General features: G+C 40.8%; 1 protein-coding gene across 2 annotated transcripts in view; it reads right to left on the bottom strand.

The window, feature by feature from the left end:
• The window catches only part of LOC131932718 (integrin alpha-10), a 75,131-nt gene extending 47,754 nt beyond the window's left edge, over positions 1–27,377 (bottom strand). For both annotated transcript variants that reach the window (XM_059289634.1, XM_059289635.1), the window contains exons 1-12: positions 26,936–27,377; positions 24,975–25,111; positions 24,196–24,266; positions 21,464–21,550; positions 20,837–20,956; positions 19,046–19,091; positions 16,978–17,073; positions 14,156–14,241; positions 13,520–13,591; positions 12,924–13,085; positions 5,273–5,375; positions 4,503–4,615 (exon numbers count right to left, since the gene is read on the bottom strand). In XM_059289634.1, the coding sequence (XP_059145617.1) occupies positions 4,503–4,615; positions 5,273–5,375; positions 12,924–13,085; positions 13,520–13,591; positions 14,156–14,241; positions 16,978–17,073; positions 19,046–19,091; positions 20,837–20,956; positions 21,464–21,550; positions 24,196–24,266; positions 24,975–25,111; positions 26,936–27,105 (1,263 nt within the window). In that variant the 5' untranslated portion in view covers positions 27,106–27,377. The remainder of the gene's footprint in view (positions 1–4,502; positions 4,616–5,272; positions 5,376–12,923; positions 13,086–13,519; positions 13,592–14,155; positions 14,242–16,977; positions 17,074–19,045; positions 19,092–20,836; positions 20,957–21,463; positions 21,551–24,195; positions 24,267–24,974; positions 25,112–26,935) is intronic.
• Between the last annotated feature and the right edge of the window lie 524 nt (positions 27,378–27,901).

Below are 27,901 nucleotides of genomic sequence, written 5' to 3'. Positions count from 1 at the left end.
ACACAACTTACAAGAGTCAAGGGGGACAACTGATCAAATACACAACTTACAAGAGTAGAGCGAGACAACTGATCAAATACACAACTTACAAGAGTAGAGGGAGACAACAGATCAAATACACAACTTACAAGGATCAATGGAGACAACTGATCAAATACACAACTAACAAGAGTAGAGGGAGACAACTGATCAAATACACAACTTACAAGAGTAGAGGGAGACAACTGATCAAATACACAACTTACAAGAGTCAAGGGGGACAACTGATCAAATACACAACATACAAGAGTAGAGCGAGACAACTGATCAAATACACAACTTACAAGAGTCAAGGGGGACAACTGATCAAATACACAACTTACAAGAGTAGAGCGAGACAACTGATCAAATACACAACTTACAAGAGTAGAGGGAGACAACAGATCAAATACACAACTTACAAGGATCAATGGAGACAACTGATCAAATACACAACTAACAAGAGTAGAGGGAGACAACTGATCAAATACACAACTTACAAGAGTAGAGGGAGACAACTGATCAAATACACAACTTACAAGAGTCAAGGGGGACAACTGATCAAATACACAACTTACAAGAGTCAAGCGAGACAACTGATCAAATACACAACTTACAAGAGTCAAGGGGGACAACTGATCAAATACACAACTTACAAGAGTAGAGGGAGATAACTGATCAAATACACAACTTACAAGAGTCAAGGGGGACAACTGATCAAATATACAACTTACAAGAGTCAAGCGAGACAACTGATCAAACACACAACTTACAAGAGTCAAGAGAGACAACTGATCAAATACACAACTTACAAGAGTAGAGGGAGACAACTGATCAAATACACAACTTAAAAGAGTCAAGGGGGACAACTGATCAAATACACAACTTACAAGAGTCAAGCGAGACAACTGATCAAATACACAACTTACAAGAGTCAAGGGGGACAACTGATCAAATATACAACTTACAAGAGTCAAGCGAGACAACTGATCAAACACACAACTTACAAGAGTCAAGCGAGACAACTGATCAAATACACAACTTACAAGAGTCAAGCGAGACAACTGATCAAATACACAACTTACAAGAGTCAAGGGGGACAACTGATCAAATATACAACTTACAAGAGTCAAGCGAGACAACTGATCAAACACACAACTTACAAGAGTCAAGAGAGACAACTGATCAAATACACAACTTACAAGAGTCAAGGGACACAACTGATCAAATACACAACTTACAAGAGTCAAGGGACACAACTGATCAAATACACAACTTACAAGAGTCAAGCGAGACAACTGATCAAATACACAACTTACAAGAGTCAAGCGAGACAACTGATCAAATACACAACTTACAAGAGTCAAGGGGGACAACTGATCAAATATACAACTTACAAGAGTCAAGCGAGACAACTGATCAAACACACAACTTACAAGAGTCAAGAGAGACAACTGATCAAATACACAACTTACAAGAGTCAAGGGACACAACTGATCAAATACACAACTTACAAGAGTCAAGCGAGACAACTGATCAAATACACAACTTACAAGAGTCAAGCGAGACAACTGATCAAATACACAACTTACAAGAGTCAAGCGAGACAACTGATCAAATACACAACTTACAAGAGTCAAGGGGGACAACTGATCAAATACACAACTTACAAGAGTCAAGGGGGACAACTGATCAAATACACAACTTACAAGAGTCAATGGAGACAACTGATTAAATACACAACATACAAGAGTAGAGCGAGACAACTGATCAAATACACAACTTACAAGAGTCAAGGGGGACAACTGATCAAATACACAACTTACAAGAGTAGAGCGAGACAACTGATCAAATACACAACTTACAAGAGTAGAGGGAGACAACAGATCAAATACACAACTTACAAGGATCAATGGAGACAACTGATCAAATACACAACTAACAAGAGTAGAGGGAGACAACTGATCAAATACACAACTTACAAGAGTAGAGGGAGACAACTGATCAAATACACAACTTACAAGAGTCAAGGGGGACAACTGATCAAATACACAACTTACAAGAGTCAAGCGAGACAACTGATCAAATACACAACTTACAAGAGTCAAGGGGGACAACTGATCAAATACACAACTTACAAGAGTAGAGGGAGACAACTGATCAAATACACAACTTACAAGAGTCAAGGGGGACAACTGATCAAATATACAACTTACAAGAGTCAAGCGAGACAACTGATCAAACACACAAGTTACAAGAGTCAAGAGAGACAACTGATCAAATACACAACTTACAAGAGTCAAGGGACACAACTGATCAAATACACAACTTACAAGAGTCAAGCGAGACAACTGATCAAATACACAACTTACAAGAGTCAAGCGAGACAACTGATCAAATACACAACTTACAAGAGTCAAGGGGGACAACTGATCAAATATACAACTTACAAGAGTCAAGCGAGACAACTGATCAAACACACAACTTACAAGAGTCAAGAGAGACAACTGATCAAATACACAACTTACAAGAGTCAAGGGACACAACTGATCAAATACACAACTTACAAGAGTCAAGGGACACAACTGATCAAATACACAACTAACAAGAGTCAAGCGACACAACTGATCAAATACACAACTTACAAGAGTCAAGCGAGACAACTGATCAAATACACAACTTACAAGAGTCTAGGGGGACAACTGATCAAATATACAACTTACAAGAGTCAAGCGAGACAACTGATCAAACACACAACTTACAAGAGTCAAGAGAGACAACTGATCAAATACACAACTTACAAGAGTCAAGGGACACAACTGATCAAATACACAACTTACAAGAGTCAAGCGAGACAACTGATCAAATACACAACTTACAAGAGTCAAGCGAGACAACTGATCAAATACACAACTTACAAGAGTCAATGGAGACAACTGATCAAATACACAACTTACAAGAGTCAAGGGGGACAACTGATCAAATACACAACTTACAAGAGTCAAGGGGGACAACTGATCAAATACACAACTTAAAAGAGTAGAGGGGGATAACTGATCAAATACACAACTTACAAGAGTCAAGCGAGACAACTGAATTATTTAACAATGCGATTTCTTGAACCCTAAAGTTAAAATCCCCATCTGTTGTGTTTACCTGTGATGGCTGACTCTACCTCTGTGTTTACCTGTGATGGCTGACTCTACCTCTGTGTTTACCTGTGACTCTACCTCTGTGTTTACCTGTGATGGCTGACTCTACCTCTGTGTTTACCTGTAATGGCTGACTCTACCTCTGTGTTTACCTGTGATGGCTGACTCTACCTCTGTGTTTACCTGTGATGGCTGACTCCACCTCTGTGTTTACCTGTGACTCTACCTCTGTGTTTACCTGTGATTGCTGACTCTACCTCTGTGTTTACCTGTGATGGCTGATTCTACCTCTGTGTTTACCTGTGACTCTACCTCTGTGTTTACCTGTGACTCTACCTCTGTGTTTACCTGTGACTCTACCTCTGTGTTTACCTGTGATGGCTGACTCTACCTCTGTGTTTACCTGTGATGGCTGACTCTACCTCTTTGTTTACCTGTGATGGCTGACTCTACATCTGTGTTTACCTGTGACTCTACCTCTGTGTTTACCTGTGATGGCTGACTCTACCTCTGTGTTTACCTGTGATGAAAATGACTACCTCTGTGTTTACCTGTGATGGCTGACTCTACCTCTGTGTTTACCGGTGACTCTACCTCTGTGTTTACCTGTGACTCTACCTCTGTGTTTACCTGTGACTCTACCTCTATGTTTACCTGTGATGGCTGACTCTACCTCTGTGTTTACCTGTGATGGCTGACTCTACATCTGTGTTTACCTGTGACTCTACGTCTGTGTTTACCTGTGACTCTACCTCTATGTTTACCTGTGATGGTTGACTCTACCTCTGTGTTTACCTGTGATGGCTGACTCTACCTCTGTGTTTACCTGTGATGGCTGATTCTACCTCTGTGTTTACCTGTGATGGCTGACTCTACCTCTGTGTTTACCTGTGACTCTACCTCTGTGTTTACCTGTGATGGCTGACTCTACCTCTGTGTTTACCTGTGATGGCTGACTCTACCTCTGTGTTTACCTGTGATGGCTGACTCTACCTCTGTGTTTACCTGTGATGGCTGACTCTACCTCTGTGTTTACCTGTGACTCTACCTCTGTGTTTACCTGTGATGACTGACTCTACCTCTGTGTTTACCTGTGATGGCTGACTCTACCTCTGTGTTTACCTGTGATGACTGACTCTACCTCTGTGTTTACCTGTGATTGCTGACGCTACCTCTGTGTTTACCTGCGATGGCTGACTCTACCTCTGTGTTTACCTGTGATGACTGACTCTACCTCTGTGTTTACCTGTGATGGCTGACTCTACCTCTGTGTTTACCTGTGACTCTACCTCTGTGTTTACCTGTGATGGCTGACTCTACCTCTGTGTTTACCTGTGATGGCGTGATTCTCTGCTGGGCCGGGTTGGAAAAACCTGACTTTGTTCCCAGATAAATGTAAACAGCTCCAGCATCATCGTCTTCTCCAGGTGCACCCACAGCCACATCTACAAATGTTAGACACATCTACATATATTAGCCACATCTACAAATATTAGCAACATCTACAAATATTAGCCACATCTACAAATGTTAGCCACATCTACAAATGTTAGCCACATCTGCAAATATTAGCCACACCTACAAATATTAGCCACACCTACAAATATTAGCCACATCTACATATATTAACCACATCTACAAATGTTAGCCACATCTACAAATATTAGCCACATCTACAAATATTAGCCACATCTACAAATGTTAGACACATCTACAAATATTAGCCACACCTACAAATATTAGCCACATCTACATATATTAACCACATCTACAAATGTTAGCCACATCTATATTAGCCACATCTACATATATTAGCCACATCTACAAATATTAGCCACATCTACATATAATAGCCACACCTACATATATTAACCAAATCTACATATAGTATCCACATGTACAAATATAAGCCTCACTTTAACCATATATACAGACATTAGCCAGATGTACAAACGTTAGCCACATCAGCTACATTAGCCAGATGTACAAACGTTAGCCACATCAGCTACATTAGCCAGATGTACAAACGTTAGCCACATCAGCTACATTAGCCAGATGTACAAAAGTTAGCCACATCAGCTACATTAGCCAGATGTACTTACCCTGATAGCCATCGAGATTGATGTCACCCACTCTACCCACAGCCGTACCAAAGCGAGCAAATCTTTTCTTCGTCCCCTCGAGTGTGGATTTCAGTTCCAACTTCTGAAAGAAAATGTCTTGCATGTAATGACGCTTCTAAAACCATCCCCTCAACTTCATTTTGTGTGAAGTGTATGTGTTTGGGTGTATTTTTATATGTATAACCTTAATTAATTAATTAACCTGTAAATGTCATTGGTTTTTTTTTTACTCTTCGATCTGATTAAGTAACTATATAAAATTGTTTCATTTGTACAACCACTATCGAGGCAAAGATGCAAGAAATTTATAGATCGTTTTTTTTTTTAATTTATTTTGTCTGATTGTATAAAACTGCAAATGGTCTCAACGCTCCCCGAATGGCGACACTGGATCCGCCACTGCCCTCACATCACGAAGTGCGCACAACGTTTTCAATGTTTCAGCACTTAATTTAGTTTAGCTACAAACTTGTGAATCTCTGAGTTGATTATTTAGTTACCAATTTGTCAATCCATGACCTAATTAATTAGTTACAATTGTGTGAATCCCTGACCTAATTATTTAGCACCAAATTTGTATATCCCTGACCTAAATATTTAGCACCAAATTTATGAATCCCTGATGTAACGTTTACCTATCTATCAGCCAGATAGAAGGTGAACGTCCCCGGATTCTTTTTTCGGGGTTATATGCAAATGCTTTACGGCCTAAATGGATGAACACTAACACAACGACACACTAGGGCTCGTATTCGATGTCTAGGGAAACTAGTGATACTATTGTAATTAACACTCATCCAATCTGCATACAACCTTTAATAAGCGAACACAGTTGTGGCAGAACACAAGGTTAAACTAGATAAAATATTTAATGTATAAAATCTTAAAACCCAACTTACAAAATGTAAGAAAAAACACTATCACAGATTTCAACACTGCCTAAAAATAGCCACAGGCCACACAACACTGCTATAGCTTCAAGAATTACTTGGCGACAAGTAATATTATACTAGAAGACTAAATCAACTTAAGAAAGCGTAGCACACACATGACTTAGGTTCTCTCACGTTCAAATGGTCAGAATCTATTGCCGGACAATATGGACGGCTTGGTCTTAATAGACTGTTTGATCAAGGTAGACGGCCTGATCAAGGTAAACTGCCACGTGTGGCGAGTGTGCGGTGCAGTTAAAGACTTCTGCAACAGGGGAGATTATCCTCAACTCATGTAGCCATTGGTTGGGATAGTCATCTGATCAGAATCATTCAATCAGATCTTAATGGAAAATTTCTAGGTCCTAGACACCTTAATAAGTCAGTGGAAAAACCCCGGTTGTTGCACCATCACTCCCTATAAGGAATTATACAATGTCAAAATAAAAATGGAACCTGACTCGACCTAAGTAGGTCACATCCCCTCCCTTTTTGGAAGTGACAGATAGGTTCCACAAAAACATACATAAGGAACCAATCTGGCAATGAAAATAAAAAAAATGTTTTACAAATGTAGGCAATCAAAATCATAATACCAGATGAAAATATCCCTGAACATAAAAGGGAAGTAATTCCAACTTTTACAATTGGTGAAAGGGGAGTAACCCTTCAAAAAGGTAATTATACATCAAAATCCCTCAGAAAAGGGTATTACAATATTTCCATGTGGATATTAAAAGTGGTAAACCCGCCAGGGTAAGACCTTTATTTCAATGACTAGCTACAATATCAACTGAGTCATATGAGACATACTATTATAAAAGATTACATATAATCAAAAACCACCTTTAATTAAGGTTCACCTGAAAATAAACAAAATATTCAACATGATTGGAATTTTGAAAAAATCAAAAATCATACCACTCATTTTCATGTGAGTGTCACCCAAACACAACACTTGTGTATGGTCTTAATGAACCACCAAACATGTCACATGATCAATGTGTGCAATAAGATTTTACATCCTTGACAATCAGCCACAACATTATCACTACCCTTAATGTGTGAAATTTCCAGATTAAAATTTTGGAAATATAAGCACCATCTCAATATTCTTTGATTTGTCTGTCCTAACTTCAGGGGATCATGGTCAGAAAACACTCTGACTGGATTGGTTGAAGAAGAGACATAGACTTCAAAATGTTGTAATGACAAAACCAAAGCTAAAGCTTCTTTTTCAATAGTAGAGTAATTCTTTTGGTTCTCATTTAACTTCCTGGAAAAAAAGGCAATGGGATGGTCAATTCCCATGTTGTCTTCTTGAAATAGGACTGAACCAATGGCTAAGTTGCTAGCATCAATGGCAAGTTTAAAGGGTTTGCTGAAATCTGGTGCAGCCATAACAGGAGCATTAGATAAAAATGACTTAATGGTTAAAAAAGCTTCTTGACATTTATTTGACCATTCAAACTCAACACCCTTTTTCAATAATGCAGTAAGAGGTTCAGCAACAGCTGAAAAGTTTTGACAGAACCGCCTATAGTAACCAGCCATCCCAAGGAACTTTTTGATCTCTTTACAATTTTTGGGAGGTGGTAACCTTACAATAGCATCTACTTTAGCTTCAATGGGCCGAACTTGGTTCGTTCCCACTTGATAACCCAAATAGGTAATTGAAGCTTTACAGAAATTACTTTTATGTAAGTTTACAGTAAAATTCACTTCAGACAATTTTCTAAAAAGGTTAGTCAACTGAACAATATGTTCTTCAAAAGTATTAGAAAATACAACTATATCATCTATGTAGGCTTCACATTGGTCTATGTCAGCAATGACAGAGTTAATGACCCTCTGGAAAGTTTGACCAGCATTTCGCATACCAAAGGGCATACGTTTGTATCTATAAAAACCATTAGGGGTTACAAAAGCAGATATTTCTTTTGCACGGTCAGATAAGGGGATTTGCCAGTATCCTGAAAGTAAATCAATTTTGGAAATTATCTTAGCCTGACCAACTTTATCAATAACGTCTTCTATCCGAGGTAATGGATAGGAATCAGCTTTGGTGAGCGCATTTACCTTCCTAAAGTCGGTCACAAACCTGAAAGATCCACCGTCTTTCGGGACTAGGAGACATGGGGAACTCCAGCTGCTGAAACTGGGCTCAATGATATCATTCTTGAGCATATAATCAATTTCATCTTTTATCAAAGCAGCTTTTCCCGGATTAACTCTATAGGGGTGTTGTTTGATGGGTTTTGCGTCACCTACGTCTACATCATGAGGTGGAACCTTCGCTTCTTTGGGGACATCCCCAAAAATAGAGGGAAATGTCTCGAATAATTGAGACAATCTATGGCTTTCCTCTGTGGACAAATGCATAAGGTGGACATTCAAATTATCTAAAAAGGAAGAATTTACCAATTTTGGGGGTTTCAATTTATCATGTATCACATCATCAGAAACATTTGAACATACAGGTAAAGTAATTTTAGCTGTGGAATGAACATTGTTACAATTATCATAATACTTTTTCAGTGAGTTAACATGATACACTGTCTGTTTCTTTCTTCTGTCGGGCGTATTGACAACATAGTTCAAATCACTTAATTTTGAATGCACAGTAAAGGGTCCACAATATCTCAAGGATAACGCATTGTTCAGATTAGGCACTAACACAAGAACTTTGTCGCCTGGATTGAATGTTCGTTTACGAGAACTCTTATCGTACAGTCCTTTCATTCTCACTTGGGCCTTTCTTAAGTTCTTGTGAGCCATTTCGCACACGGCTTTCAGTCGAACGTGAAAATCGTCAAAGTTTTCCACAGGATGAACGCTGGTACCTGTCCACTGTTCGTGTATCAGCTTCAGGGGACCACGGACAGAATGTCCAAACACAAGTTGAAAAGGCGAGTAGCCTAAAGAGTCCTGGACACAGTCCCTCGCGGCGAAAATAATCCAAGGAACTGACTCATCCCATTGGGTGTTACTGTTAGCGAACGTTCTTAGCATGGTTTTGAGGGTTTGGTGGAACCTCTCAAGTACGCCTTGAGACTGAGGGTGGTAGGCTGAGCTGGTGATGTGGGTAACGCCTAGCTTGGCTAGTGCTTCCTGAAAATGGTGACTGGTGAAGTTGCTGCCTTGATCTGTTTGCACGATTCTAGGTAACCCAAAGGTAGTGAAGAACCGGGTCATGGCTCTGACTACAGTCTTTGCCTTAATGTTCCGTAAGGGAATCGCCTCGGGAAAACGGGTACTTGAACACATAAAGGTAAGTAGGTACTCGTTGCCCGCCTTGGTTTTAGGCAAGGGACCTACACAGTCCATGACGATTTTAGAAAAAGGTTCTTCTAATACAGGAATCGGACTCAAAGGGGCCTTAGGAATTGTCTGGTTTGGCTTTCCGGCCAACTGACAGTTCGTGCAACTTTTACAGTAACGCGACACATCATTTCTCATTTTGGGCCAAAAGAACAGTTCTTTGATCTTCGCCGTCGTTTTAGAGACTCCTGGGTGCGCTGACATTGGATGGTCATGTGCCAGTTTAAGTATTTCATGCCGATAAGGTGGAGGGACCCACAGCTGGTTTTTACCCAACCATGGTTCGGCTGGTGAGGCATTCACTGGTATAGAGCGACGAAAGAAGAGGCCGTTCTCGGAGAAATATTCTCCATCGTCAGATGAGAGAGATTTTTCGACCGTTGCTTTGAGTTCCGCGTCGACTTGTTGAGCTTTAATGATGTCTTCCTGAGATATTCTCAGGGGTAAGCCCAGGCTTGTGTTTTCTGGAAGCATAGACTCCAGTTTGGGAGTCGAATTTCTTGACGATGATGGTAGGTGTGGTTCAGACGTTGTGTCAGCCAATTGTTTGGTCTGGCTTCTTGTCACCGCACATGCAGGATACAGTTCATTATCATTATCTGGAACTGTTGACAAAGGGTCTGAAACCGTACAGGGGTATACTTTGCTTCCCGCAAGGTCATTCCCTAGAAGTAGGTGTACTCCTGGGACAGGAATACTATCTATCACACCTAAAATGACTTCACCTTCGACGAGATGATGTTTCAGGGCAAACTTGTGTAGAGGGACGACAGTAGATTTTGTCCCCACTCCCTGGATAATGGAAATCCTTCCGGTGTTCGTTTCAGGTGTAATGTCCATTGAACTTTTCAAAAGGAGTGATTGTGACGCTCCTGTGTCTCTTAGGACGGTGATATTCCGCTGAGACAACGGATCACCTGGTTTGCTAATGATGGCTTCGGCAATAAAAGATGAAAAGTCAACTTTTCTCGATCCCTCGAGATCGGTAGACTCGGAAGAAACTGGATGGTGGCGAGAACAGTCAAAATGTGACTGCACATAACGTGTGGAGACTTGACTACCTTCTTGCGGACACTTAGGGTTAGAGTCCTTTAGAATTCTAGAGTTCATAGTTGAACTGGCTGCTTGAGGGGATAGAGCATAGTGCGCAGAAGTACGCACCACCTCTCTGTTATATTGACGACGTTTGTAACAGTCCTTGACATGATGACCAGGTCTTTTGCAGAACTGGCATACCGCTCGACGATTGAGAGTTGATCTTGGTTTCTCTCTGGACTGTAATGCCTTCACGTGTTGGCCAACAGGAGGATTGCTGCCAAAAAGGGGAAGCACGGGGTTGAGGCGGTTTCCTGACACTGGTGGTTTCTTATGCACCAACATATATGTGTCAGCCGACTCAGCAGCCTTCTGGATGTCAGTTATCTTGTTATCCAGTATGTGTAGTCGTATCTCTTCAGGCAGGGACGTTAGGAATTCTTCCCTTAGGATAAGTGACCTGAGCTTCTCAAACTCAGAAACTTCCTCAGAGTGTAGCCACCTTGAGAATTTTTTCTCCTTTTCAAAGAGAAATTCCACATATGATTGAGTGGGTAACTTGCGGAGTGTTCGGAATTTTGTCCGATAGGCCTCGGGCGTCAGTGCGTAGGCCTTCAAAATGGCAGTCTTGACCAAACTATAGTTATTTTGAACGTCGTGAGAGAGTGCCTGGTATGTTTTTGCAGCTTTCCCAGTAAGGACCGAGCTCAATAAAGCAGTAATGGAAGTTTCGGGCCATTCACATGTCTTCGCTAAACTCTCAAATGAGTTAAAGAAAACGACCAAATCTGTTTCATCAAATTTAGGAACTAATTTCCCGAATTTGGCAATCACTTGCCCCACCGACAACTTTTTTGGATCTACCAGAGAAGTGACATCACTAACTTGACCAAACTCTAATTCCAACCTCCTCTTATCTAAAGCAATTTTAGCCTCTAACTCCTGTTTCTCTAAAGCAATTCTAGCTTCTAATTCTATCTTCTCTAGAGGTTTCTCCTCGCGGAGTAACACACCAGCCAACAAACTTTCGTCAAATACTCCTTCATTAATAAAATGAACAACAATTTTATCTCTCAACACCTCTGATTTCTGCGTAACCGAATAATCCAATTTCAATTCCTTAACAACACTAATCAAAACTTTTCTACTCAACTTCTCGACCTCCTCAAAAGTGGGATTAGCCAAAAAAGACTCCATAACACTAACTTTCAAAACACAACAAGCCTAGGTTTTCTAACTTAACACCGAGCGTTGGGCCGTGTACTTGACCTCTTCAATCTAGGACGTGACACGTCTGGCTATTGACCTAGATACCTCTAGCCTTGCGCGCGCTGTAAGAACACGGCGCACTGGATAAAAAAACAACTAAATCAAACTAAACTTAGTGCTTACTGATATAACCAACAACTGGAACGACAGATTAAATCTCGGCGAGCCCCCACTTTGTAACGTTTACCTATCTATCAGCCAGATAGAAGGTGAACGTCCCCGGATTCTTTTTTCGGGGTTATATGCAAATGCTTTACGGCCTAAATGGATGAACACTAACACAACGACACACTAGGGCTCGTATTCGATGTCTAGGGAAACTAGTGATACTATTGTAATTAACACTCATCCAATCTGCATACAACCTTTAATAAGCGAACACAGTTGTGGCAGAACACAAGGTTAAACTAGATAAAATATTTAATGTATAAAATCTTAAAACCCAACTTACAAAATGTAAGAAAAAACACTATCACAGATTTCAACACTGCCTAAAAATAGCCACAGGCCACACAACACTGCTATAGCTTCAAGAATTACTTGGCGACAAGTAATATTATACTAGAAGACTAAATCAACTTAAGAAAGCGTAGCACACACATGACTTAGGTTCTCTCACGTTCAAATGGTCAGAATCTATTGCCGGACAATATGGACGGCTTGGTCTTAATAGACTGTTTGATCAAGGTAGACGGCCTGATCAAGGTAAACTGCCACGTGTGGCGAGTGTGCGGTGCAGTTAAAGACTTCTGCAACAGGGGAGATTATCCTCAACTCATGTAGCCATTGGTTGGGATAGTCATCTGATCAGAATCATTCAATCAGATCTTAATGGAAAATTTCTAGGTCCTAGACACCTTAATAAGTCAGTGGAAAAACCCCGGTTGTTGCACCATCACTCCCTATAAGGAATTATACAATGTCAAAATAAAAATGGAACCTGACTCGACCTAAGTAGGTCACACTGACCTAATTATTTAGCTACAAATTTGTGAATCCCGACCTAATTATTTAGCTACAAACTTGTGAATCCTTGACCTAATTATTTAGCTACAAATTTGTGAATCCCTGACCTGTGAACTGGCAGAACGTGAGTATACAAAGACTCGTCCCTGATCTTGCCCGTCCACCGCCCTCTCCATCACTGTGTAATGTGGGGCTCCCACCAACAGCTCGTCGTATCCATCAGCATCCACATCGACAGCACACAGACTGTAGCCAAACATGGACCAGGCCTGGAGAACATGTGCCCAGTAGGTTCACAGAATTAGAACATGTGCCAGTAATCTCATAGATCTAGAACATGTGCCAGTAATCTCATAGATCTAGAATATGTGCATAACGCCATAACCAAATAAAATGTAAATTATTTTATTTTTAGTGCGTCCTAAAGCTGGTGGATATGAATTGAAAATAAAATATAAGAAGATGACGTGTGTTTCTAAATTCTAAATCTTACCTAACCTCCTTCATGACTGTATTTTTAAAATCTAAATTTTACCTAACCTACGTCAAGACTGTATGTGTCAAATACAAATCTTACCTAGACTCCTTCAAGACAGTATGTGTCAAATCTAAATCTTGCCTGGTGTCCTTCAAGACTGCATGTCTCAAATCTAAATCTTACCTAACCTACTTCAAAACTGTATGTGTCAAATCTAAATCTTACCTGTTCTCCCTCAAGACTGTATATGGTGTCCAGATATTTGTCATCCTTGCTTCTCCACTGCAGCAGGAAAACCTTTGAGAATAGATGTACAAATTCTAGGGGAGTTTGTTATATAGATTTACACATTCTAGGGAGCTTGTTATATAGATGTACACATTGTAGATGAGCCTGTTAAATTTGTAAGGTCCTTCTGACCGAAAAGGTGAGGTGGTGCTGACCTAAAGTGTGAGGTGGTGCTGACCTAAAGTGTGAGGTGGTGCTGACCTAAAGTGTGAGGTGGTGCTGACCTAAAGTGTGAGGTGGTGCTGACCTAAAGTGTGAGGTGGTGCTGACCTAAAGTGTGAGGTGGTGCTGACCTAAAGTGTGAGGTGGTGCTGACCTAAAGTGTGAGGTGGTGCTGACCTAAAGTGTGAGGTGGTGCTGACCTAAAGTGTGAGGTGGTGCTGACCTAAAGTGTGAGGTGGTGCTGACCTAAAGTGTGAGGTGGTGCTGACCTAAAGTGTGAGGTGGTGCTGACCTAAAGTGTGAGGTGGTGCTGACCTAAAGTGTGAGGTGGTACTGACCTAAAGTGTGAGGTGGTGCTGACCTAAAGTGTGAGGTGGTACTGACCTAAAGTGTGAAGTGGTGCTGACCTACCGTGCCAAACCTTCGCATGTTGGGAGCACCAGCTGCCAAACAGATCCCAGTCCCATCACAAAACTTGCCCAGCTTCACAGAGTAACCTGAGGATGTGAGGGTTGTGAGGGTTGTAAGGGATGTGAGGGTTGTGAGTTTTGTGAGTGTTTTTAAGGGTGTTAGTGTTCAGTGGTTTAGCCTAGGTGTGTGGTCAGTGGTTTAGTCTAGGTGTGTGGTCAGTGGTTTAGTCTAGGTGTGTGGTCAGTGGTTTAGTGTAGGTGTGTGGTCAGTGGTTTAGTCTAGGTGTGTGGTCAGTGGTCAGTGGTTTAGCCTAGGTGTGTGGTCAGTGGTTTAGTCTAGGTGTGTGGTCAGTGGTTTAACCTATGTGTGTGGTCAGTGGTTTAGTCTAGGTGTGTGGTCAGTGGTTAAGTGTAGGTGTGTAGTCAGTGGTTTAGTCTAGGTGTGTGGTCAGTGGTTTAGTCTAGGTGTGTGGTCAGTGGTTTAGTCTAGGTGTGTGGTCAGTGGTTTAGTCTAGGTGTGTGGTCAGTGGTTTAGTCTAGGTGTGTGGTCAGTGGTTTAGTGTAGGTGTGTGGTCAGTGGTTTAGTCTAGGTGTGTGGTCAGTGGTTTAGTCTAGGTGTGTGGTCAGTGGTCAGTGGTTTAGCCTAGGTGTGTGGTCAGTGGTTTAGTCTAGGTGTGTGGTCAGTGGTTTAACCTATGTGTGTGGTCAGTGGTTTAGTCTAGGTGTGTGGTCAGTGGTTTAGTGTAGGTGTGTGGTCAGTGGTTTAGTCTAGGTGTGTGGTCAGTGGTTTAGTCTAGGTGTGTGGTCAGTGGTTTAACCTATGTGTGTGGTCAGTGGTTTAGTCTAGGTGTGTGGTCAGTGGTTTAGTCTAGGTTTGTGGTCAGTGGTTTAACCTATGTGTGTGGTCAGTGGTTTAGTCTAGGTGTGTGGTCAGTGGTTTAGTCTAGGTGTGTGGTCAGTGGTTTAACCTATGTGTGTGGTCAGTGGTTTAGTCTAGGTGTGTGGTCAGTGGTTTAGTCTAGGTGTGTGGTCAGTGGTTTAACCTATGTGTGTGGTCAGTGGTTTAGTCTAGGTGTGTGGTCAGTGGTTTAACCTATGTGTGTGGTCAGTGGTTTAGTCTAGGTGTGTGGTCAGTGGAATAGTCTAGGTGTGTGGTCAGTGGTTTAGTCTAGGTGTGTGGTCAGTGGTTTAACCTATGTGTGTGGTCAGTGGTTTAGTCTAGGTGTGTGGTCAGTGGTTTAACCTATGTGTGTGGTCAGTGGTTTAGTCTAGGTGTGTGGTCAGTGGTTTAACCTAGGTGTGTGGTCAGTGGTTTAACCTAGGTGTGTGGTCAGTAGTTTAACCTAGGTGTGTGGTCAGTGGTTTAGTCTAGGTGTGTGGTCAGTGGTTTAGTCTAGGTGTGTGGTCAGTGGTTTAGTCTAGGTGTGTGGTTAGTGGTTTAACCTAGGTGTGTGGTCAGTGGTTTAGTCTAGGTGTGTGGTCAGTGGTTTAGTCTAGGTGTGTGGTCAGTGGTTTAGTCTAGGTGTGTGGTCAGTGGTTTAGTCTAGGTGTGTGGTCAGTGGTTTAACCTATGTGTGTGGTCAGTGGTTTAGTCTAGGTGTGTGGTCAGTGGTTTAACCTATGTGTGTGGTCAGTGGTTTAGTCTAGGTGTGTGGTCGGTGGTTTAGTCTAGGTGTGTGGTCAGTAGTTTAACCTAGGTGTGTGGTCAGTGGTTTAGTCTAGGTGTGTGGTCAGTTGTTTAGTCTAGGTGTGTGGTCAGTGGTTTAACCTAGGTGTGTGGTTAGTGGTTTAACCTATGTGTGTGGTCAGTGGTTTAGTCTAGGTGTGTGGTCAGTGGTTTAACCTATGTGTGTGGTCAGTGGAATAGTCTAGGTGTGTGGTCAGTGGTTTAGTCTAGGTGTGTGGTCAGTGGTTTAACCTAGGTGTGTGGTCAGTGGAATAGTCTAGGTGTGTGGTCAGTGGTTTAGTCTAGGTGTGTGGTCAGTGATTTAACCTATGTGTGTGGTCAGTGGTTTAGTCTTGATAGATTGGTTAGAGTCCATGAGCCACATCTAGCACGATGGACTGGTTTAGTGGTCAGTGGTTTAGTCTAGATTTGTGATTTGTTAGAGTCCATGAACCACATTTAGCCTGATAGAGTTGTGAAGTTGTGATTCGTTAGAGTCCATGAACCACATTTAGCCTGATAGAGTTGTGAAGTTGTGATTCGTTAGAGTCCATGAACCACAACTAGCCTGATGGACTGGATGTCGGGATAAAACCAAGACTCAACCAAGTCTGTAGGTGGACGGACGTCTGTCAGTCACCAGTGAGTTAGGCAGTGACACGTGACCGGGTGTGTCGTCACGCCAGGTGGGTGAGACCGACAGTTGATTAGACACCTGTTGTGTTATCTGGCTAAAAAAGCTGTAGGTTGACCGTCGCAGTGACCAGCTGCGCATCTTGTATACAGCCATAGTTCGCTGTTGTTATGAGTTTAATGTGGCCAGTGGGGGGGGGGGCAGATATAGGTCACTTTCTCAAATTTACAATCAGAGTTTCTTCCAGACATCTTTTCGGGGGGGGGGGGGGGGGGGGGGGTAGCGGAGAAAAGTCTACCGCCCCCCCCCCCCCCCCCCCGAACGAAATGAAATTTATATATAAAATATAGACTTTTAGCAGTGTCCGCCCCCCCCTCCCGAAGAAAGTCTACTCCCCTCTCCCCCCCCCCCCCGAAAATTTCAAGTGCCCCCCCCCCCCCCCCGGAGAAAAAAGTCTGGAAGAAACACTGTATACAATCTACAAACTTATTCTCCCTTTTAAAATCTACCAACGTATTCTCACCTGTATAACCGTAGGCCGTTGAGTTGATTTTATTGTCTGTAACAATTGGCACCGTAGCATTTTTCATGCTCTGCAAGTCCATGATGTAAACATTTCCTGCAAGAACAAATTATCGTCTGGCCACACCAAGTTAGATTTTTTCTATACTTTTTATTTTCATGTTTCCTTTTCAATTACCTATTAGCTTTAAAATAATGAATTTAATCTTTTAAAACGTCCCAACCGTTTAAAATCAAATATCATATTCCATAAATGACGACATTCAGTACAAGATATAATTCTGAAATGAATCCATTTTATAGTCATAAGGGATAGCTGGTCTAGACTTTATTACTTGGAATTTCGCTCGGGCGTTTCGATCTAGATAGAGACAGCGAGTTAAATAAAAGCTTGAAAAAATTTCATAAAACACGTTTTAATAACAAGCTTTTATGTAATAATGCACTAAAAATTAGAAAATAAAGCATACACTACTATTTAAATAACTATAAAGAAAAGCACTTAGTACTTTACATGTTTTATTTACACTAGAGTTGCTTGACTAAAACCCATTGCGCACCTATTGAACGTGATGACGCGTGTCTAATAGCGCGGAATAGTTGGATAAGACTGCCTACTAATGTGGTCAAAATTTTAATTAATTCATAAAAAATTTATCAGGCTACCACCTACGTCAAATTTAATGTCATGTTGCATTTTCTTCATGTCTTGAGCAACCTACCAACTACGAGCCGTATCTTTCAGTTAGAAGTACATGCAATTTCGCTCGGGCGTTTCAATCTAGACAGACAGACTGACGACAGACTGACGACAGAGGAAGTGAGTCAAATAAAAGCTTGTAAAGCCGGGGTTCGCTCAGCCTTCCACTTAATCCTCAACTGTAGATGAACTTACGGTCTGAGCGATGTTAAACATGAACTTAGGGTCTGAGCGATGTTAAACATGAACTTAGGGTCTGAGCGATGTTAAACATGAACTTACGGTCTGAGCGATGTTAAACATGAACTTAAGGTCTGAGCGATGTTAAACATGAACTTAGGGTCTGAGCGATGTTAAACATGAACTTAGGGTCTGAGCGATGTTAAACATGAACTTACGGTCTGAGCGATGTTAAACATGAACTTAGGGTCTGAGCGATGTTAAACATGAACTTAGGGTCTGAGCGATGTTAAACATGAACTTACGGTCTGAGCGATGTTAAACATGAACTTAAGGTTTGAGCGATGTTAAACATGAACTTAGGGTCTGAGCGATGTTAAACATGAACTTAGGGTCTGAGCGATGTTAAACATGAACTTAGGGTCTGAGCGATGTTAAACATGAACTTACGGTCTGAGCGATGTTAAACATGAACTTACGGTCTGAGCGATGTTAAACATGAACTTACGGTCTGAGCGATGTTAAACATGAACTTAGGGTCTGAGCGATGTTAAACATGAACTTACGGTCTGAGCGATGTTAAACATGAACTTAGGGTCTGAGCGATGTTAAACATGAACTTAGGGTCTGAGCGATGTTAAACATGAACTTACGGTCTGAGCGATGTTAAACATGAACTTACGGTCTGAGCGATGTTAAACATGAACTTACGGTCTGAGCGATGTTAAACACTTTCACCAAGCGTGTCATAACATTCCAGCCCATCGTAAATATAAAAAGGCGTGTGTTTGTCAGTGTAGTTGTGTGTGTGAGTGTGGTTATTTGTGTGCGTGTGTGTGGTTATTTGTGTGCGTGTGTGTGCACACGTGCAGTGAGGGTGATCTGTAGGTGCCCGGCGAGATGTAAAGGTCCGTAGTGTGATTGACCAGAGAAGGACGTAGAGTCGTTTTTGTGTGACTTATCACATTTCTGGTATGATTTGTCACAAAACTGACGTGATTTTATTGCCTCATTTTGTCACCAGTAAACAAAAACTTAATTTTTATTAGCTCCAATTTGGAATAACGTGACAGATCGACCAAGAGCGTGAGTAGGTCAGGCGTTCAATAAGTAGGTCAGGCGTTCAATAAGTAGGTTAGGCGTCTAATATGTAGGTCAGTTACTTAGCGACCGGAAGTATTGAACTTACCCTCAAACATCATAATTCCCGGTGCCCCCAGGACGTGCACCGAACCCTAACATTGGGAAAAAAATGTTGTAGGATTAGATGTTCACAAAATTCAAAAAGATTAACAAAAAATAATTAAACGAAATCATTTATTTATTTCTAGTATTACCGACACTAACCTCATCCCTATCACCTAGTAGTACCCGACCTCAACCCTACAGTGTACCCGACCTCAACCCTACAGTTTACATGACCTCAACCCTACAGTGTACCCGACCTCAACCCTACAGTGTACATTACCTTAACCCTACAGTGTACATGACCTCAACCCTACAGTGTACATGACCTCAACCCTACAGTGTACCCGACCTCAACCCTACAGTGTACCCGACCTCAACCCTACAGTGTACATGACCTTAACCCTACAGTGTACATGACCTCAACCCTACAGTGTACCCGACCTCAACCCTACAGTGTACATGACCTCAACCCTACAGTGTACCCGACCTCAACCCTACAGTGTACATGACCTCAACCCTACAGTGTACATGACCTCAACCCTACAGTGTACCCGACCTCAACCCTACAGTGTACCCGACCTCAACCCTACAGTGTACATGACCTCAACCCTACAGTGTACCCGACCTCAACCCTACAGTGTACATGACCTTAACCCTACAGTGTACATGACCTTAACCCTACAGTGTACATGACCTTAACCCTACAGTGTACATGACCTCAACCCTACAGTGTACCCGACCTCAACCCTACAGTGTACCCGACCTCAACCCTACAGTGTACATGACCTCAACCCTACAGTGTACATGACCTCAACCCTACAGTGTACCCGACCTCAACCCTACAGTGTACCCGACCTCAACCCTACAGTGTACATGACCTCAACCCTACAGTGTACCCGACCTCAACCCTACAGTGTACATGACCTTAACCCTACAGTGTACATGAACTTAACCCTACAGTGTACATGACCTTAACCCTACAGTGTACATGACCTCAACCTTACAGTGTACCCGACCTCAACCCTACAGTGTACATGACCTTAACCCTACAGTGTACATGACCTCAACCCTACAGTGTACATGACCTCAACCCTACAGTGTACATGACCTTAACCCTACAGTGTACATGACCTCAACCCTACAGTGCACATGACCTCAACCCTACAGTGTACCCGACCTCAACTCTAGGGTGTACATGACCTCAACCCTACAGTGTACATGACCTCAACCCTACAGTGTACATGACCTCAACCCTACAGTGTACATGACCTTAACCCTACAGTGTACATGACCTCAACCCTACAGTGTACCCGACCTCAACCCTACAGTGTACATGACCTCAACCCTACAGTGTACATGACCTCAACCCTACAGTGTACATGACCTCAACCCTAGAGTGTACATGACCTCAACCCTACAGTGTACATGACCTCAACCCTACAGTGTACATGATCTCAACCCTACAGTGTACATGATCTCAACCCTACAGTGTACATGACCTTAACCCTACAGTGTACATGACCTTAACCCTACAGTGTACATGATCTCAACCCTACAGTGTACATGATCTCAACCCTACAGTGTACATGACCTTAACCCTACAGTGTACATGACCTCAACCCTACAGTGTACATGACCTCAACCCTACAGTGTACATGACCTCAATACATGACCTCAACCCTACAGTGTACATGACCTCAACCCTACAGTGTACATGACCTCAACCCTAGATTGTACATGACCTCAACCCTAGAGTGTACATGACCTTAACCCTAGATTGTACATGACCTACCCCATCGGTGTCCGATGAGAAGCCGAACATGGCGTGTCCATAGAGAAACTCCCTCGCCTTGTCCAGCATGACGTTGTACTTGGCGGGTTCATTGAAAGGGGACACTTGGCTCGTGGTGGTCTGGTCAGGATGGGAGGTGGGGGGGGGGGAGGGTTGTTAGTGTATTGACAGCACTGAGTGTCTAAACAGTGTACTGAGACACATATTGTACGGACAGCACAGCGTACAGCAAATACAAACAATAGGAGCAGTCACAGACACCAGACACAGATAGCAGACACAGAGTGCAGATACAGAGAGCAAATACAGAGAGCAGATACAGAGTGCCGACACAGAGTGCAGATACAAAGTGCAGATACAGAGAGCAGATACAGAGAGCAGATACAGAGAGCAGATACAGAGAGCAGATACAGAGAGCAGATACAGAGAGCAGATACAGAGTGCAGATACAGAGAGCAGATACAGAGAGCAGATACAGAGAGCAGATACAGAGAGCAGATACAGAGTGCAGATACAGAGAGCAGATACAGAGAGCAGATACAGAGAGCAGACACAGAGAGCAGATACAGAGTGCAGAGAGTGCAGATACAGAGTGCAGACAGAGAGTGAAACACTTGCAAATCCCACCTGGTTTTTGATGCTGCACCTGCCAATCAGAAAAGTAAAATAATTGGAGCTGGCGAACTTGGTGTCTTTCCACTGGGGGCTGCACATCTGTTAGATGGAGACATGCGAGCATTGCGTGAACAGACAGACAGCGTACCAATGCCTCTTGCTACATACAAGTCTTAACATCATGAACAGACAGACAGCGTACCAATACCTCTTGCTACATACAAGACTTAACATCATGAACAGACAGCGTACCAATACCTCTTGCTACATACAAGACTTAACATCATGAACAGACAGACAGTGTACTAGTACCTCTTGCTACATACAAGACTTAACATCATGAACAGACAGACAGCGTACCAGTACCTCTTGCTACATACAAGACTTAACATCATGAACAGACAGACAGCGTACCAATACCTCTTGCTACATACAAGACTTAACATCATGAACAGACAGACAGCGTACCAGTACCTCTTGCTACATACACGACTTAACATCATGAACAGACAGCGTACCAATACCTCTTGCTACATACAAGACTTAACATCATGAACAGACAGACAGCGTACCAATACCTCTTGCTACATACAAGACTTAACATCATGAACAGACAGACAGCTTACCAGTACCTCTTGCTACATACGAGACTTAACATCATGAACAGACAGACAGCGTACTAGTACCTCTTGCTACATACAAGACTTAACATCATGAACAGACAGCGTACCAGTACCTCTTGCTACATACAAGACTTAACATCATGAACAGACAGCGTACTAGTACCTCTTGCTACATACAAGACTTAACATCATGAACAGACAGCGTACTAGTACCTCTTGCTACATACAAGACTTAACATCATGAACAGACAGACAGCGTACCAGTACCTCTTGCTACATACAAGACTTAACATCATGAACAGACAGCGTACCAGTACCTCTTGCTACATACAAGACTTAACATCATGAACAGACAGCGTACCAGTACCTCTTGCTACATACAAGACTTAACATCATGAACAGACAGCGTACTAGTACCTCTTGCTACATACAAGACTTAACATCATGAACAGACAGCGTACCAGTACCTCTTGCTACATACAAGACTTAACATCATGAACAGACAGACAGCGTACTAGTACCTCTTGCTACATACGAGACTTAACATCATGAACAGACAGACAGCGTACTAGTACCTCTTGCTACATACAAGACTTAACATCATGAACAGACAGCGTACCAGTACCTCTTGCTACATACAAGACTTAACATCATGAACAGACAGCGTACTAGTACCTCTTGCTACATACAAGACTTAACATCATGAACAGACAGACAGCGTACCAGTACCTCTTGCTACATACAAGACTTAACATCATGAACAGACAGCGTACCAGTACCTCTTGCTACATACAAGACTTAACATCATGAACAGACAGCGTACTAGTACCTCTTGCTACATACAAGACTTAACATCATGAACAGACAGCGTACCAGTACCTCTTGCTACATACAAGACTTAACATCATGAACAGACAGACAGCGTACTAGTACCTCTTGCTACATACCAGACTTAACATCATGAACAGACAGCGTACCAGTACCTCTTGCTACATACAAGACTTAACATCATGAACAGACAGACAGCGTACCAGTACCTCTTGCTACATACAAAACTTAACATCATGAACAGACAGCGTACCAGTACCTCTTGCTACATACAAGACTTAACATCATGAACAGACAGCGTACCAGTACCTCTTGCTACATACAAGACTTAACATCATGAACAGACAGACAGCGTACTAGTACCTCTTGCTACATACAAGACTTAACATCATGAACAGACAGACAGCGTACTAGTACCTCTTGCTACATACAAGACTTAACATCATGAACAGACAGCGTACCAGTACCTCTTGCTACATACAAAACTTAACATCATGAACAGACAGCGTACCAATACCTCTTGCTACATACAAGACTTAACATCATGAACAGACAGCGTACCAGTACCTCTTGCTACATACAAGACTTAACATCATGAACAGACAGACAGCGTACCAATACCTCTTGCTACATACAAGACTTAACATCATGAACAGACAGACAGCGTACCAGTACCTCTTGCTACATACAAGACTTAACATCATGAACAGACAGACAGCGTACTAGTACCTCTTGCTACATACAAGACTTAACATCATGAACAGACAGACAGCGTACCAGTACCTCTTGCTACATACAAGACTTAACATCATGAACAGACAGCGTACTAGTACCTCTTGCTACATACAAGACTTAACATCATGAACAGACAGACAGCGTACCAATACCTCTTGCTACATACAAGACTTAACATCATGAACAGACAGACAGCGTACCAGTACCTCTTGCTACATACACGACTTAACATCATGAACAGACAGCGTACCAATACCTCTTGCTACATACAAGACTTAACATCATGAACAGACAGACAGCGTACCAATACCTCTTGCTACATACAAGACTTAACATCATGAACAGACAGACAGCGTACCAGTACCTCTTGCTACATACACGACTTAACATCATGAACAGACAGACAACGTACTAGTACCTCTTGCTACATACAAGACTTAACATCATGAACAGACAGACAGCGTACCAACACATCTTGCTACATACAAGACTTAACATCATACACATTCACCACAACACACATGTACCACAATAAAACATAGCACTACAAAGACCTACCACCATCGTGTTGCCCCCTGTAACTGATAAACTTGTACCAAACCCCTCGCCTTCGCTGGCACCAGGAAAATCTTCAAAGATTTAAGACGTGTTATAGTTGTTGTTTATATAGTTTGTTGTTGTTTGTGTTATAGTTTGTTGTTGCTTGTGTTGTAATTTTTCTGCTACGGTCAGTGTTATACTTTAAGTCATCCATGTTATGATAAGTGTTATAGTTAGTCTAGTTGTTAGTGCTATTGTTTTGGCTAACTTTAAGTTACTCTTTTTGAAGGAATTAGGGTTATGGTTTGTTTGAGTAAATTATTATATTTCTCATTTTATATATATATATATATATATATATATATATATATATATATATATATATATATATATATATATATATATATATATATATATATATATAAGACTGTCTCACTAAATTTTAAATTAAACATTTAACCTATTTCGTTGCAAAGCGTATCCATTGCGAGATAAACCACACAAAAAAAGGCTTAAAATTATTTGTGGCCTGAAGTGATAGAGTTTTGGAGTCGTATTCAATAGTAATAGATCACTTGTTTAAGGACGGTGGTCGAGTGCTAGCGCGGAAGTCTCGAGTTCGGCTCACGGTCAGGCCTTGAATTCAGGACGTTCCTGCCCCCATCCTGCTCTTTGGGTACCTGAATATCGTTGGTCGGCTGGGTTTAGTGCTCACTTCATGACCCCCTCCTTATGTTGTGCTCAAGAAACATGAACTTTATCTACTGGGCGGATCTCTGACACAGTCAAGCACTCACTTTTGCCGTCTGGAATGTAGACTGGTGGCGTCTGGCACTGGGGTGTGTTGGGGGACAGAACGTTGGAGCAGTGGAACACAGCCCCAGTCTTTGGTCCGTCTGGCGTCGTCTTGTATTTGCTCGCCCCCACCTTCATTCTAAAACACAAACATTCAAACAAACACAAACTTTAAAACAAACACAAACATTAAAGCAAACACAAACATTAAAACAAACACAAACATTAAAACAAACACAAACATTAAAACAAACACAAACATTAAAACAAACACACACTTTATAAAACACAAACATTAAAACAAACACTAACATTAAAACAAACACAAACATTAAAACAAACACAAACATTAAAACAAACACAAACATTAAAACAAACACAAACTTTATAAAACACAAACTTTATAAAACACAAACATTAAAACAAACACAAACTTTATAAAACACAAACATTAAAACAAACACAAACATTAAAACAAACACAAACATTAAAACAAACACAAACATTAAAACAAACAAAAACTTTATAAAACACAAACATTAAAACAAACACAAACATTAAAACAAACACAAACATTAAAACAAACACAAACTTTATAAAACACAAACATTAAAACAAACACAATATTAAAACAAGCACTAACATTAAAACAAACACAAACATTAAAGCAAACACAAACATTAAAACAAGCACAAACATTAAAACAAACACAAACATTAAAACAAACACAAACATTAAAACAAACACAAACTTTATAAAACACAAACATTAAAACAAACACTAACATTAAAACAAACACAAACATTAAAAAAAACACAAACATTAAAACAAACACAAACATTAAAACAAACACAAACTTTATAAAACACAAACATTAAAACAAACACAAACATTAAAACAAACACAAACTTTATAAAACACAAACATTAAAACAAACACAAACATTAAAACAAACACAAACATTAAAACAAACACAAACATTAAAACAAACACACACTTTATAAAACACAAACATTAAAACAAACACTAACATTAAAACAAACACAAACATTAAAACAAACACAAACATTAAAACAAACACAAACATTAAAACAAACACAAACTTTAAAACAAACACAAACTTTATAAAACACAAACATTAAAACAAACAATATTAAAACAAGCACTAACATTAAAACAAACACAAACATTAAAACAAACACAAACATTAAAACAAACACAAACATCAAATCAAACACAAATATTAAAACAAACAAAAAATAACTAAAACAAACACAAACATTAAAGCAAACACAAACATTAAAACAAGCACAAACATTAAAACAAACACAAACATTAAAACAAACAAAAACATTAAAACAAACACAAACTTTATAAAACACAAACATTAAAACAAACACTAACATTAAAACAAACACAAACATTAAAACAAACACAAACATTAAAACAAACACAAACATTAAAACAAACACAAACTTTATAAAACACAAACATTAAAACAAACACAAACATTAAAACAAACACAAACTTTATAAAACACAAACATTAAAACAAACACAAACATTAAAACAAACACAAACATTAAAATAAACACAAACATTAAAACAAACACAAACTTTATAAAACACAAACATTAAAACAAACACAAACATTAAAACAAACACAAACTTTATAAAACACAAACATTAAAACAAACACAAACATTAAAACAAACACAAACTTTATAAAACACAAACATTAAAACAAACACAATATTAAAACAAACACTAACATTAAAACAAACACAAACATTAAAACAAACACAAACATTAAAACAAGCACAAACATCAAATCAAACACAAATATTAAAGCAAACAAAAAATAACTAAAACAAACACAAACATCTATTAGTTGCTGCTATATACATTTACATATTTCGGATATGTGAGGGGGGGGGGGTGAGAAAAGAAGAGTTTTAACTCACGTGATCTGGTTGCTGCCAGGTTCTGGCACAAAAGTTGAGCTGAGACCAAAGTGAGAATCCTTAGGTCCAGTGATGGTCAGACTTTTCTTTAAGTCGATGTTGAAACCGTTGACCGGCAGTAGCACTAGCGCGACCACCAGCGCCACAAGATCTATAGGCGTTCTAGACATGGTCAAACATCAACTTGACAGCAGATCATCAAGGTTTCAGTAAAATATCAAGTTTCCAGCAAGCATCAACTTCACAGGGGAACACCAAGTTTAAAAAAAAAATCATGCAGAGTATCAACTTTAAAGCAGAACATCAAGTTTCAAACAAAAAATCAAGTTGTTAGCATGCAGAATATCAACTTGACAATAATGTAATGTCTTCGTCTCACAAAACGTCACGACTAGTCCTCACAAGAGTTGGGAAACAACTCAAGTGTGAGTACAATTTGAACGGATGCACACACACACACAAACACACACACACAAACACACACACGTCTTTTGCTGTCGTCAACAGCCTGACCCAACACTTGGCTACCGTACACTGTCTAGTCCAGCCCTCACATTACCACACACACAGACTCACACACACACACACAGGCACACACACAGACATAAACACACACACACACACACTTCTGTTACAAAAATAAACTCTCAAAGTTCGTGTTGATTAAATTTTAATGCATACCGACTTTCTTTTTCTCAACAAGAGTCTTGGGGGGGGGGGGGGGGGAGGGAAGGGGGACTCACTTAAAACACATCGCGTACAAAGAGACAATGATGTGTGGTTTAGCCGTACTCGACGTGTAATATAATATTAGGGAACCAACCAAAAGCCATCGCAACAAAACAAATGTGTAGCGTGTTGTTTTTAAAACCTAGCCCCTATGACGTACTTGTACCACGTGACGACCTCACCAAGTCACCGCGTCAGCCACTTGAACAGCCACTGATAACAAGGATACCTCTCACA

The sequence above is a fragment of the Physella acuta genome, unplaced genomic scaffold (genome assembly GCF_028476545.2).
Source record: "Physella acuta isolate Inbredline_101_S28 unplaced genomic scaffold, ASM2847654v3 ptg000105l, whole genome shotgun sequence".
Taxonomy (NCBI): Eukaryota; Metazoa; Mollusca; class Gastropoda; family Physidae; genus Physella; species Physella acuta.
The sequence above is the reverse complement of the archived record's forward strand: the minus strand, read 5'-3'. Positions and strand labels throughout refer to the sequence as shown.